The sequence below is a fragment of the Salmo salar genome, chromosome 17 (genome assembly GCF_965601325.2).
Source record: "Salmo salar chromosome 17, fSalSal1, whole genome shotgun sequence".
NCBI lineage: Eukaryota > Metazoa > Chordata > Actinopteri > Salmoniformes > Salmonidae > Salmo > Salmo salar.
Window position 1 is genome coordinate 81644538 of NC_138307.1, and position 14279 is coordinate 81658816.

The 14279-nt window shown below is 48.2% G+C and overlaps 1 protein-coding gene across 2 annotated transcripts in view; it reads right to left on the reverse strand.

The window, feature by feature from the left end:
- Positions 1-14279, reverse strand: part of grip1 (glutamate receptor interacting protein 1) — a 430214-nt gene that overhangs the window by 34022 nt on the left and 381913 nt on the right. For both annotated transcript variants that reach the window (XM_082964252.1, XM_082964253.1), the window contains 3 exons: positions 13963-14107; positions 11829-11968; positions 8617-8832 (listed from right to left, as the gene is read on the reverse strand). In XM_082964252.1, the coding sequence (XP_082820378.1) occupies positions 8617-8832; positions 11829-11968; positions 13963-14107 (501 nt within the window). The remainder of the gene's footprint in view (positions 1-8616; positions 8833-11828; positions 11969-13962; positions 14108-14279) is intronic.

Here is a 14279-nt window from a genome sequence, read left to right on the forward strand (position 1 = left end):
CACCAGGTCATCTGTCTACAGCAGACCCTCTTTAGTGTGAGACAGCAGCACCAGGTCATCTGTGTACAGCAGACCCTCTTTAGTGGGAGACAGCAGCATCAGGTCATCTGTCTACAGCAGACCCTCTTTAGTGGGAGACAGCAGCACCAGGTCATCTGCATACAGCAGACACTTGATATCAGTGTTGTGCAGGGTGAGACCAGGTGCTGCCGATTCTTCTAATGTTTTTACCAAGTAATTAATGTAGATGTTAAATAGTGTTGGACTTATTGGACAGCCCTGTTTCACTCCATGTCCCTGAGAGAAGAAGTCTGTTTGCTTGTTACCAATTTTAACTGCACATTTGTTTTTAGTGTACATTGATTTAATAACATCATATGTTTTCCCTCCAATACCACTTTCTATTAGTTTATTCAAAAAAGACCCTTGTGCCAAATTGAATCAAATGCTTTCTTGAAATCTACAAAACACGAGTAGATTTTGCCTTTGTTTTGGTTTACTTGTTGGTCAATTAGAGTGTGGAGGGTGGAAATGTGGTCTGTTGTATGATCATTTTGTAGAAATCCAATCTGGCTTCTGCTCAGGACGTTGTGTTCGTCAAGGAAGTGATGCAGTCTGCTATTTATGATACTGCAGAGAATTTCCCCCAAGTTGCTGTTAACGCAAATTCCTCTGTAATTATTTGGGTCAAATTCGTCTCCATTTTTATAGATTGGGGTGATCAATCCCTGGTTCCAAATATCGGGGAAAATACCTGCAGTGAGGATAATGTCGAAGAGTTTGAGTATAGCCAATTTGAATTTGTGGTCTGTATATTTGATCATTTCATTTAAAATACCATCAGCACCACAGACCTTTTTGGGTTGGCGTGTGCATAGTTTTTCCAATAATTATTCTTCTGTAATTGGAGTATCCACATAATTCTGATAGTCTTTGACTGCTGATTCAAGGATTTGTAATTTTTCTTGTATATATTTTTGTTCTGGGCTCTTTGTTATATTGCTGTAGAGGTTTGCAAAGTGATTTCTCCACATATCCCCATTTTGGAGAGCCAATTCCTCCTGATGAGGTTTGTTTAATTTATTCCAATTCTCCCAGAAGTGGTTTGATTCTATGGATTCCTCAGTTCCATCCAGCTGATTTCTAATGTGCTGTTCCTTTTTGGTTCTTAGGGTGTGTTTGTATTGCTTCAGTGTTTCCCCATATTGAAGGTGTATATTTTTATTGTCTGGTTCTCTGTGTTTTTGATTAGATATATCCCTCAATGACTTTCTTAGATTTTTGCAATCATTATCAAACCATTTTTCATTATCTGTTATTTCTGTTTTGCTCTTATGCTTCTTTAGATTAGCCAAGGAGACTAATTTGTCAAATATGAAGTTTATGTTCCAAACGGCCAAATTTACACCTTCATTGCTGAAGGAGAATGTTGCTGTTTGCTCTCCCTGAGCAGGACCACATCCCCCTCCAGTCTGGTGAACTCATCCCTCATGGTATCCATGGTGGTGAGGAGGACCACCTCCCCCCTCCAGTCTGGTGAACTCATCCCTCATGGTATCCATGGTGGTGAGGAGGACCACCTCCCCCTCCAGTCTGGTGAACTCATCCCTCATGGTATCCATGGTGGTGAGGAGGACCACCTCCCCCTCCAGTCTGGTGAACTCATCCCTCATGGTATCCATGGTGGTGAGGAGGACCACCTCCCCCTCCAGTCTGGTGAACTCATCCCTCATGGTATCCATGGTGGTGAGGAGGACCACCTCCCACTCCAGTCTGGTGAACTCATCCCTCATGGTATCCATGGTGGTGAGGAGGACCACCTCCCCCCTCCAGTCTGGTGAACTCATCCCTCATGGTATCCATGGTGGTGAGGAGGACCACCTCCCCCTCCAGTCTGGTGAACTCATCCCTCATGGTATCCATGGTGGTGAGGAGGACCACCTCCCCCTCCAGTCTGGTGAACTCATCCCTCATGGTATCCATGGTGGTGAGGAGGACCACCTCCCCCTCCAGTCTGGTGAACTCATCCCTCATGGTATCCATGGTGGTGAGGAGGACCACCTCCCCCTCCAGTCTGGTGAACTCATCCCTCATGGTATCCATGGTGGTGAGGAGGACCACCTCCCCCCTCCAGTCTGGTGAACTCATCCCTCATGGTATCCATGGTGGTGAGGAGGACCACCTCCCCCCTCCAGTCTGGTGAACTCATCCCTCATGGTATCCATGGTGGTGAGGAGGACCACCTCCCCCTCCAGTCTGGTGAACTCATCCCTCATGGTATCCATGGTGGTGAGGAGGACCACATCCCCCTCCAGTCTGGTGAACTCATCCCTCATGGTATCCATGGTGATGAGGAGGACCACCTCCCCCTCCAGTCTGGTGAACTCATCCCTCATGGTATCCATGGTGGTGAGGAGGACCACCTCCCCCCTCCAGTCTGGTGAACTCATCCCTCATGGTATCCATGGTGGTGAGGAGGACCACCTCCCCCTCCAGTCTGGTGAACTCATCCCTCATGGTATCCATGGTGGTGAGGAGGACCACCTCCCCCTCCAGTCTGGTGAACTCATCCCTCATGGTATCCATGGTGGTGAGGAGGACCACCTCCCCCTCCAGTCTGGTGAACTCATCCCTCATGGTATCCATGGTGGTGAGGAGGACCACCTCCCCCTCCAGTCTGGTGAACTCATCCCTCATGGTATCCATGGTGGTGAGGAGGACCACCTCCCCCTCCAGTCTGGTGAACTCATCCCTCATGGTATCCATGGTGGTGAGGAGGACCACCTCCCCCCTCCAGTCTGGTGAACTCATCCCTCATGGTATCCATGGTGGTGAGGAGGACCACCTCCCCCCTCCAGTCTGGTGAACTCATCCCTCATGGTATCCATGGTGGTGAGGAGGACCACCTCCCCCTCCAGTCTGGTGAACTCATCCCTCATGGTATCCATGGCGGTGAGGAGGACCACCTCCCCCTCCAGTCTGGTGAACTCATCCCTCATGGTATCCATGGTGGTGAGGAGGACCACCTCCCCCTCCAGTCTGGTGAACTCATCCCTCATGGTATCCATGGTGGTGAGGAGGACCACCTCCCCCTCCAGTCTGGTGAACTCATCCCTCATGGTATCCATGGTGGTGAGGAGGACCACCTCCCCCTCCAGTCTGGTGAACTCATCCCTCATGGTATCCATGGTGGTGAGGAGGACCACCTCCCCCTCCAGTCTGGTGAACTCATCCCTCATGGTATCCATGGTGGTGAGGAGGACCACCTCCCCCTCCAGTCTGGTGAACTCATCCCTCATGGTATCCATGGTGGTGAGGAGGACCACCTCCCCCTCCAGTCTGGTGAACTCATCCCTCATGGTATCCATGGTGGTGAGGAGGACCACCTCCCCCCTCCAGTCTGGTGAACTCATCCCTCATGGTATCCATGGTGGTGAGGAGGACCACCTCCCCCTCCAGTCTGGTGAACTCATCCCTCATGGTATCCATGGTGGTGAGGAGGACCACCTCCCCCTCCAGTCTGGTGAACTCATCCCTCATGGTATCCATGGTGGTGAGGAGGACCACCTCCCCCTCCAGTCTGGTGAACTCATCCCTCATGGTATCCATGGTGGTGAGGAGGACCACCTCCCCCTCCAGTCTGGTGAACTCATCCCTCATGGTATCCATGGTGGTGAGGAGGACCACCTCCCCCTCCAGTCTGGTGAACTCATCCCTCATGGTATCCATGGTGGTGAGGAGGACCACCTCCCCCTCCAGTCTGGTGAACTCATCCCTCATGGTATCCATGGTGGTGAGGAGGACCACCTCCCCCCTCCAGTCTGGTGAACTCATCCCTCATGGTATCCATGGTGGTGAGGAGGACCACCTCCCCCCTCCAGTCTGGTGAACTCATCCCTCATGGTATCCATGGCAGCTTGTTAGTCTGCTGGCTAGTTCTTTGTTGTGTAGCTAGCTAGCTAGAGTCAAAGCTTCTTAACTTGAGGTGCAAAGTTACTTTTTCTATTCTGAATGAATAGAGTTGTTGTTCATCACTTGTCTGGAATTCTTTTTCGATTAGAGTGTTTATCTCATTCTAAAAACCAAAAAATATGAATATATCAGGAACTCATGTTGCGCATGACTCTCTCTCTCTCTCTCTCAATTTCAATTTCAATTTCAATTCAATTCAATTTTCTTTATTGGCATGACGTAACAATGCACATGTTGCCAAAGCTTATTTTGGATATTTACAATATGAAAATAATGAGAATCAAAATTGTCAACGGGACAACAGTAACAACAATAACCAAGGGTCAGAATAACCACATTCAACAATAACAATAAGCATACAGTAGAGGACATGTGCAGGTTGATTGGTCTGTCAGACACTGTCCCTCAACTTATGGCAGGCAGCAATGTAGTGCGCTGCCAACCCACAGCTCTCTGCATCCTCCCCCAACAGGACGGGTAGCCTATCCTCATCAGAGAGGTCTTTGAAACCTTGAATAAGGGTTTCAAATTTGGGGAAATGACACTCTCTAATTGTTTTATATTTTTGACATTTTGTCAGGAAATGCAGCTCCGTCTCAGGTTCTGCTGTTGTGCAGTGGTTGCACAGCCTTTCCTCTACAGGGAGCCAGGTTTTCCTGTGTCTACCCTTCTCAATGGCAAGGCTGTGCTCACTAGTGCCTGTACATTGTCAAGGTTTTTCTAAGGTTTTGATCAGTAACCATGGTCAAATATTTAGCCACGGTGTACTGTGGATTTAGGGCCAGATAGCACTGCATTTTGCCTTGTGCTTGTGTTTTCCAGTAAACAATGTAGTTTTGTTTTGACTGTGTTGTAATTTGGTTTATTCTGATTGATTGGATGTTCTGGTCCTGAGGCTTCAGTGTGTTAGTAGAACAGGTTTGTGAACTCAGCCCCAGGACCAGCTGGATGAGGGGACTCTTTTCTTTGCTCGGCTCTTGGCATTGCAGGGCTTGGTAATGATATGAGAGGAGGTCACTGTATTTTAGATGCTTCCAAAACTTAATTGCTCTTTTTTGAGTTTTTATTATTAGTGGATCTCTCTCTCTCTCTCTCTCTCTCTCTCTCTCTCTCTCTCTCTCTCTCTCTCTCTCTCTCTCTCTCTCTCTCTCTCTCTCTCTCTCTTTCTCTCTCTCTCTCTCTCTCTCTTTCTCTCTCTCTCTCTCTCTGGTCTGATATTGAGATAAACAAAGGCATCTGACTGTTTGGCTGCTGCGGCTCTATTCTGCTGCTGTGTTTCATCAATAATGTAGAGCTGGTGGAGTTTCTATTCCCTGTGTGTGATCTAGCTCTACCTGTGTAAACATCTATGATTTATGCTAGAGCTGAGTCCACATGGTGCTACAAGGGGGCTACAAGGGGGCCACAAGGGAGCCACAAGGGAGCCGCAAGGGAGCCGCAAGGGAGCCACAAGGGAGCCACAAGGGAGCCACAAGGGAGCCACAAGGGATATACACGGGAGCTACAAGGGAGCCACAAGGGAGCCACACACACACAGACACACACAGACACATACACACCGGGGCAGCAACAACTCTAGACCTGCCAATGCCTTTCTTCTGGTTCTATAGGCCTTGGCACAGCAAAGCTCATTCCTCCTATGGGACATTAGATGGATGATCATTCCTCCTATGGGACATTAGATGGATGACATGATGATCATTCCTCCTATGGGACATTAGATGGATGATCATTCCTCCTATGGGACATTAGATGGATGACATGATGATCATTCCTCCTATGGGACATTAGATGGATGATCATTCCTCCTATGGGACATTAGATGGATGATCATTCCTCCTACGGGTCATTAGATGGATGATCATTCCTCCTATGGGACATTAGATGGATGATCATTCCTCCTATGGGACATTAGATGGATGATCATTCCTCCTACGGGACATCAGATGGATGACATGATGATCATTCCTCCTATGGGACATTAGATGGATGATCATTCCTCCTATGGGACATTAGATGGATTATCATTCCTCCTATGGGACATTAGATGGATGATCATTCCTCCTATGGGACATTAGATGGATTATCATTCCTCCTATGGGTCATTAGATGGATGATCATTCCTCCTATGGGACATTAGATGGATTATCATTCCTCCTATGGGTCATTAGATGGATGATCATTCCTCCTATGGGACATTAGATGGATTATCATTCCTCCTATGGGTCATTAGATGGATGATCATTCCTCCTATGGGACATTAGATGGATTATCATTCCTCCTATGGGTCATTAGATGGATGATCATTCCTCCTATGGGACATTAGATGGATTATCATTCCTCCTATGGGACATTAGATGGATGATCATTCCTCTATGGGTCATTAGATGGATGATCATTCCTCCTATGGGACATTAGATGGATGATCATTCCTCCTATGGGACATCAGATGGATGACATGATGATCATTCCTCCTATGGGACATTAGATGGATGATCATTCTCCTATGGGACATTAGATGGATTATCATTCCTCCTATGGGTCATTAGATGGATGATCATTCCTCCTATGGGACATTAGATGGATTATCATTCCTCCTATGGGACATTAGATGGATGATCATTCCTCCTATGGGTCATTAGATGGATGATCATTCCTCCTATGGGACATTAGATGGATTATCATTCCTCCTATGGGTCATTAGATGGATGATCATTCCTCCTATGGGTCATTAGATGGATGATCATTCCTCCTATGGGACATTAGATGGATTATCATTCCTCCTATGGGACATTAGATGGATTATCATTCCTCCTATGGGACATTAGATGGATGATCATTCCTCCTATGGGTCATTAGATGGATTATCATTCCTCTATGGGTCATTAGATGGATGATCATTCCTCCTATGGGTCATTAGATGGATGATCATTCCTCCTATGGGACATTAGATGGATGACATGATAGCCATATGTGAAATACAAGTACAGCATACGGATGTATATATTGATTAACAATAAACAGATTCCTCGTCCTTCTGCCTTTCGATATAATGGATGGGATATAAAATAATACAATCACAATAGCTAGCGTATGGATTTTCTCCTCATAGTACATCTCCTAATAGGACCAGTATGGTTCTCCTCATAGTAAATATCCTAATAGGACCAGCATGGTTCTCCTCATAGTAAATCTCCTAATAGGACCAGCATGGTTCTCCTCATAGTACATCTCCTAATAGCACTGTTCTCCTCATAGTAAATCTCTGAATAGGACCAGTATGGTTCCTCTCATAGTAAATCTCCTAATAGGACCAGCATGGTTCTCCTCATAGTAAATCTCCTAATAGGACCAGTATGGTTCTCCTCATAGTAATAGGACCAGCATGGTTCTCCTCATAGTAAACCTCCTAAAATAGAACCAGTCTGGTTCTCCTCATAGTAAAAGGACCAGCATGGTTCTCCTCATAATAAATCTCCGAATAGGACCAGTATGGTTCTCCTCATAGTAAATATCCTAATAGGACCAGCATGGTTCTCCTCATAGTAAATCTCCTAATAGGACCAGCATGGTTCTCCTCATAGTAAATCTCCTAATAGGACCAGTATGGTTCTCCTCATAGTAATAGGACCAGCATGGTTCTCCTCATAGTAAAAGGACCAGTATGGTTCTCCTCATAGTAAATCTCCTAATAGGACCAGCATGGTTCTCCTCATAGTAAAAGGACCAGTATGGTTCTCCTCATAGTAAATCTCCTAATAGGACCAGCATGGTTCTCCTCATAGTAAAAGGACCAGCATGGTTCCTCATTCATTCTAGCACATGTTGGATAATGTTTTGAATGCATCCCAAATGGCACCCTATTCCCTATATATTGCACTACATTCGACCAGAGCCGTATGTGTGTATGTTTTCGCTCATAGTGTGTATGTGTGTGTGTGTGTGTGTGTTTTCGCTCATAGTGTGTATGTGTGTGTGTTTTCGCTCGTAGTGTGTGTGTGTGTGTGTGTGTGTGTGTGTGTGTGTGTGTGTGTGTGTGTGTGTGTGTGTGTGTGTGTGTGTTCTCTCCCTACTCAGGGTGATTATAGTTAACTAAGAGGCCTTACTGTGTTAGGAGGAGACTAATTGTAAATCCAGCACATCATTGCTGTGGGGACCATTCTACCATTATAATGGTTATGGGCATCCCTAGATCCATTAGCCAATTATTTCCTCTTCCAGCCAATCCGCACGTTGCCTCGCCCACAGCTGTATAATGCATAATGAATGCTCTGATATAAATTGCCCTCTAGGAATCAGGAAGGATGTACTGGCAACGTGAGATGTATTCTCTAAAGTCTGTTGTTTTGGACAACTGCTGTGGATGTTGCTATGGTGATGGACAGTAATGGTTTGTTTTATTAGTGTTGTGTTTTTGGACACTGGTGTAGTAAAAAGATGTGAGCCTCCCATTCTGTCTGTCCCTCAATGTCTGTAACTGTCAGGGACACACATGCCACATATGTGCACGCACGCACGCACGCACGCACGCACACACACACACACACACACACACACACACACACACACACACACACACACACACACACACACACACACACACACAGACACACACACACACACTCTCTCTCTCTTTCCTCTCACCCTGGGTGTTGAAGGTGGTGTCTATGGCCGAGCCGTCCCAGGACTCCACGGCTGAGTCCACAGAGGGGATGGTGGTGGAGTAGAGGTCAGAGAGCTTCCCAAGTTTCTGGCTCTCTGCCTGGCCTCCCAGCCCGCCTAACCCTGCCTCGTCCTCCACATCACTCAGCATCACATCACTGAGATGACCAGACACCGACGGCTGCTTGGGACTGGCCACTAGAGGAGGGAGGGAGAGAGAGGGGGAGAGAGAATATGAGAAAATGTGAAGGGAGAAAGTGTGAAACGAAGGGAAATGGTGAGGCGAGGGTCAGAGAGAGAGAGAGGCTCAGAGAAAGAGAGAGAGAGTCAGAGAGAGGGTCAGAGAGAGAGAGAGAGAGAGAGAGAGAGAGACAGAGAGAAAGAGGGTCAGAGAGAGAGAGAGAGAGAGAGAGAGAGAGGCTCAGAGAAAGAGAGAGAGTCAGAGAGAAAGAGGGTCAGAGAGAGAGAACGAGAGAGCGAGAGAGAGAGAGAATGGGAGGTGTAGTGTGAGGAGAAGAGCGAGAGAGAGAGAGAGAGAGAGAGAGAGAGAGAGAGAGAGAGGCTCAGAGAAAGAGAGAGAGTCAGAGAGAGAGAACGAGAGAGCGAGAGAGAGCGAGAGAGAGAGAGAGAGAGAGAGAGAGAGAGAGAGAGAGAGCGAGAGAGAGAGAGAGAGAGAGAGAATGGGAGGTGTAGTGTGAGAAGAGCGAGAGAGAGAGAGAGAGAGAGAGAGAGAGAGAGAGAGAGAGACAAGCAGAGGAAGAAATGCTAATACAATCTGTTATTTTTCCCTCACAGCCGTTTCCAGACAACTTCTAAATCAATCTCACTGTAGTTCAGCAGAAATAAGCGCAGCTCAAGATAAGAACAAATTGTCTTCTGTAGTGGGACCATATCTTCTGTAAATTGTCTGCATTGAATCCATTTGGCAGCCTATACCAACACAACAAGTGATCTGGGAATAGTCTGACTGTGTTGAAATACTATTTCATCCACTGTGATGAGGTGTGTTGATATGGGTGATGTGTGTGTGCGTGTGGTACACAGTGTGTGTACATGGTAGAGTACAGCACAGCATAGATAACTAACATGTTGTGTGTAGATTGCATTGACAGGCCTATTAGGTTATAGTACGTTGTTATGTAGATGACCTAGAATGTACAACATGTTACCTGAACCTTGACCTCAATGAGTGCTCTGTTTGTACTATGTCATGTGTGATGGTCTTTGACCCCAGTGAGTGCTCTGTTTGTACTATGTCATGTGTGATGGTATTTAACACCAGTGAGTGCTCTGTTTGTACTATGTCATGTGTGACGGTCTTTAACACCAGTGAGTGCTCTGTTTGTACTATGTCATGTGTGATGGTATTTAACACCAGTGAGTGCTCTGTTTGTACTATGTAATGTGTACTGTGTGATGGTATTTAACACCAGTGAGTGCTCTGTTTGTACTATGTCATGTGTGATGGTCTTTAACACCAGTGAGTGCTCTGTTTGTACTATGTAATGTGTACTGTGTGATGGTATTTAACCCCAGTGAGTGCTCTGTTTGTACTATGTCATGTGTGATGGTCTTTAACACCAGTGAGTGCTCTGTTTGTACTATGTAATGTGTACTGTGTGATGGTATTTAACCCCAGTGAGTGCTCTGTTTGTACTATGTCATGTGTGATGGTCTTTAACACCAGTGAGTGCTCTGTTTGTACTATGTCATGTGTACTGTGTGATGGTATTTAACACCAGTGAGTGCTCTGTTTGTACTATGTAATGTGTACTGTGTGATGGTATTTAACACCAGTGAGTGCTCTGTTTGTACTATGTCATGTGTGATGGTATTTAACACCAGTGAGTGCTCTGTTTGTACTATGTAATGTGTGATGGTCTTTAACACCAGTGAGTGCTCTGTTTGTACTATGTACTGTGTGATGGTATTTAACACCAGTGAGTGCTCTGTTTGTACTATGTACTGTGTGATGGTATTTAACACCAGTGAGTGCTCTGTTTGTACTATGTACTGTGTGATGGTATTTAACACCAGTGAGTGCTCTGTTTGTACTATGTCATGTGTGATGGTATTTAACACCAGTGAGTGCTCTGTTTGTACTATGTCATGTGTGATGGTATTTAACACCAGTGAGTGCTCTGTTTGTACTATGTCATGTGTGATGGTATTTAACACCAGTGAGTGCTCTGTTTGTACTACATAATAGAGAGCAATAGTAACAGCATCTTTTTGTAGGTACTAACATGGCTCGTTGGATAAAGCCTATTGGGAAATGAATGTTTTTTAATGTTTTTTCGGGGGATAAACGTTGAAAATAAGGTCTGAGGGCAACACGGGTTTAGGAGATGTGGTATGTTTTGTTGTATGCGATAATCTTCATCAGCTAACGTCACTGTTTGGGAAGTTTTGAAGCATTTATGTAATCAGAACAAGCACATAAAGACTTCATCATTCATAAAGGTCATGTTACCTGACTGATATTATCTCACAGAACTCAACATGAAGACTTCATCATTCATAAAGGTCATGTTACCTGACTGATATTATCTCACAGAACTCAACATGAAGACTTCATCATTCATAAAGGTCATGTTACCTGACTGATATTATCTCACAGAACTCAACATGAAGACTTCATCATTCATAAAGGTCATGTTACCTGGCTGATATTATCTCACAGAACTCAACATGAAGACTTCATCATTCATAAAGGTCATGTTACCTGGCTGATATTATCTCACAGAACTCAACATGAAGACTTCATCATTCATAAAGGTCATGTTACCTGGCTGATATTATCTCACAGAACTCAACCTATCACATCTCCTGAGTCTGTGATGACCTCAGACCTCATTTTCAGCGTTTATCCCAAACCCCCCACAGGAACGGCTGAACCAAACAGAGGAACGGCTGAACCAAACAGAGGAACGGCTGAACCAAACAGAGGAACGGCTGAACCAAACAGAGGAACGGCTGAACCAAACAGAGGAACGGCTGAACCAAACAGAGGTAGAAAATAATGACTCATTTCTGTTTTTTACGACTACAAGCTGGCGAGTTATATGTGTACGGTCCTTGGCCTCTGTATGTGTGTGTGTGTGTGTGTGTGTGTGTGTGTGTGTGTGTGTGTGTGTGTGTGTGTGTGTGTGTGTGTGTGTGTGTGTGTGTGTGTGTGTGTGTCCTCTACTCACGTTCTCCCTGTTTCTTGATCTTCAGTGTGACAGACTCTCCAGCCATCTGCAACAGGTGAATGGCTTCACTCAGTGGTTTACCCTTCAGACTGTTACAGTTGATGGCTAGGATCCTGTCCCCGATGTGGATCGCTCCCGTCCTATACACAGAGAAACACCAGGGCTGTGTTCATTAGGGAGAAAACGCTATGAACCGGGGATGTACTACCAATAGGAAGTTGCACATTGTCTGGCTACAGTGTGTTCTGCTGAACATGACCCAGGAGAAGAGGCCTTAGGTCTGTGTGCAAAGAGAGTGTCAAAGAAATCTGTCAGATTAACACCCCCCAGAAACCTCAACTCTTCATCCTACTGAGCCAAACACATTTTCTGTCCTCAGACCAGCTGGTCTGGCGTCTGCCTGAGCTATCCAAGCCTCCCCAGGGTGTCAGTCAGTTCTACCCAGCGAGAGAGAGAGAGATCCCCTGTCTCTGCCAGCTACCCACACCCCATTCCCCTGTCCCCTGTCCCCTGTCTCTGCCAGCTACCCACACCCCATTCCCCTGTCCCCTGTCTCTGCCAGCTACCCACACCCCATTCCCCTGTCCCCTGTCCCCTGTCTCTGCCAGCTACCCACACCCCATTCCCCTGTCCCCTGTCCCCTGTCTCTGCCAGCTACCCACACCCCATTCCCATGTCCCCTGTCCCCTGTCTCTGCCAGCTACCCACACCCCATTCCCCTGTCCCCTGTCCCCTGTCTCTGCCAGCTACCCACACCCCATTCCCATGTCCCCTGTCCCCTGTCTCTGCCAGCTACCCACACCCCATTCCCCTGTCCCCTGTCTCTGCCAGCTACCCACACCCCATTCCCCTGTCCCCTGTCTCTGCCAGCTACCCACATCCCATTCCCCTGTCCCCTGTCTCTGCTAGCTACCCACACCCCATTCCCCTGTTCCCTGTCCCCTGCCTCTGCCAGCTACCCACACCCCATTCCCCTGTTCCCTGTCCCCTGCCTCTGCCAGCTACCCACACCCCATTCCCCTGTCCCCTGTCCCCTGTCTCTACCAGCTACCCACACCCCATTCCCCTGTCCCCTGTCTCTGCCAGCTACCCACACCCCATTCCCCTGTCCCCTGTCCCCTGTCTCTGCCAGCTACCCACACCACATTCCCCTGTCCCCTGTCCCCTGTCTCTACCAGCTACCCACACCCAATTCCCCTGTCCCCTGTCCCCTGTCTCTGCCAGCTACCCACACCCCATTCCCCTGTCCCCTGTCTCTGCCAGCTACCCACACCCCATTCCCCTGTCCCCTGTCCCCTGTCTCTACCAGCTACCCACACCCCATTCCCCTGTCCCCTGTCCCCTGTCTCTACCAGCTACCCACACCCCATTCCCCTGTCCCCTGTCCCCTGTCTCTGCCAGCTACCCACACCCCATTCCCCTGTCCCCTGTCTCTGCCAGCTACCCACACCCCATTCCCCTGTCCCCTGTCTCTGCCAGCTACCCACATCCCATTCCCCTGTCCCCTGTCCCCTGTCTCTGCCAGCTACCCACACCCCATTCCCCTGTCCCCTGTCCCCTGTCTCTGCCAGCTACCCACACCCCATTCCCCTGTTCCCTGTCCCCTGTCTCTACCAGCTACCCACACCCCATTCCCCTGTCCCCTGTCCCCTGTCTCTACCAGCTACCCACACCCCATTCCCCTGTCCCCTGTCCCCTGTCTCTGCCAGCTACCCACACCCCATTCCCCTGTCCCCTGTCTCTGCCAGCTACCCACACCCCATTCCCCTGTCCCCTGTCCCCTGTCTCTGCCAGCTACCCACACCCCATTCCCCTGTTCCCTGTCCCCTGTCTCTACCAGCTACCCACACCCCATTCCCCTGTCCCCTGTCCCCTGTCTCTACCAGCTACCCACACCCCATTCCCCTGTCCCCTGTCTCTGCCAGCTACCCACACCCCATTCCCCTGTCCCCTGTCCCCTGTCTCTGCCAGCTACCCACACCCCATTCCCCTGTCCCCTGTCCCCTGTCTCTACCAGCTACCCACACCCCATTCCCCTGTCCCCTGTCCCCTGTCTCTGCCAGCTACCCACACCCCATTCCCCTGTCCCCTGTCTCTGCCAGCTACCCACACCCCATTCCCCTAGCTCTCTCACCTCTCGGCCAGTCCTCCCTTGGTGAGGCTGGAGATGACGATGGGGTCAAAGGGCTCCTCTGTGCCTGAGATGGTGATCCCCAGCGGGCCTCCATATCTCTTCAGCTCCACCGTGTAGATGATGGATCCAGACAGCTCCTGTTCGTCTGGAACACAGGACAACAGCACAGTGTATACATCCGTCCCTTGGCTTTACAACTCTGTCCCCATGCTGGGACAAGCACAGCCCTGGTCAGGGTTAGGACCAGGGTTAGGACCAGGGTTAGGGCCAGGGTTAGGACCAGGGTTAGGACCAGGGTTAGGGCCAGGGTTAGGACC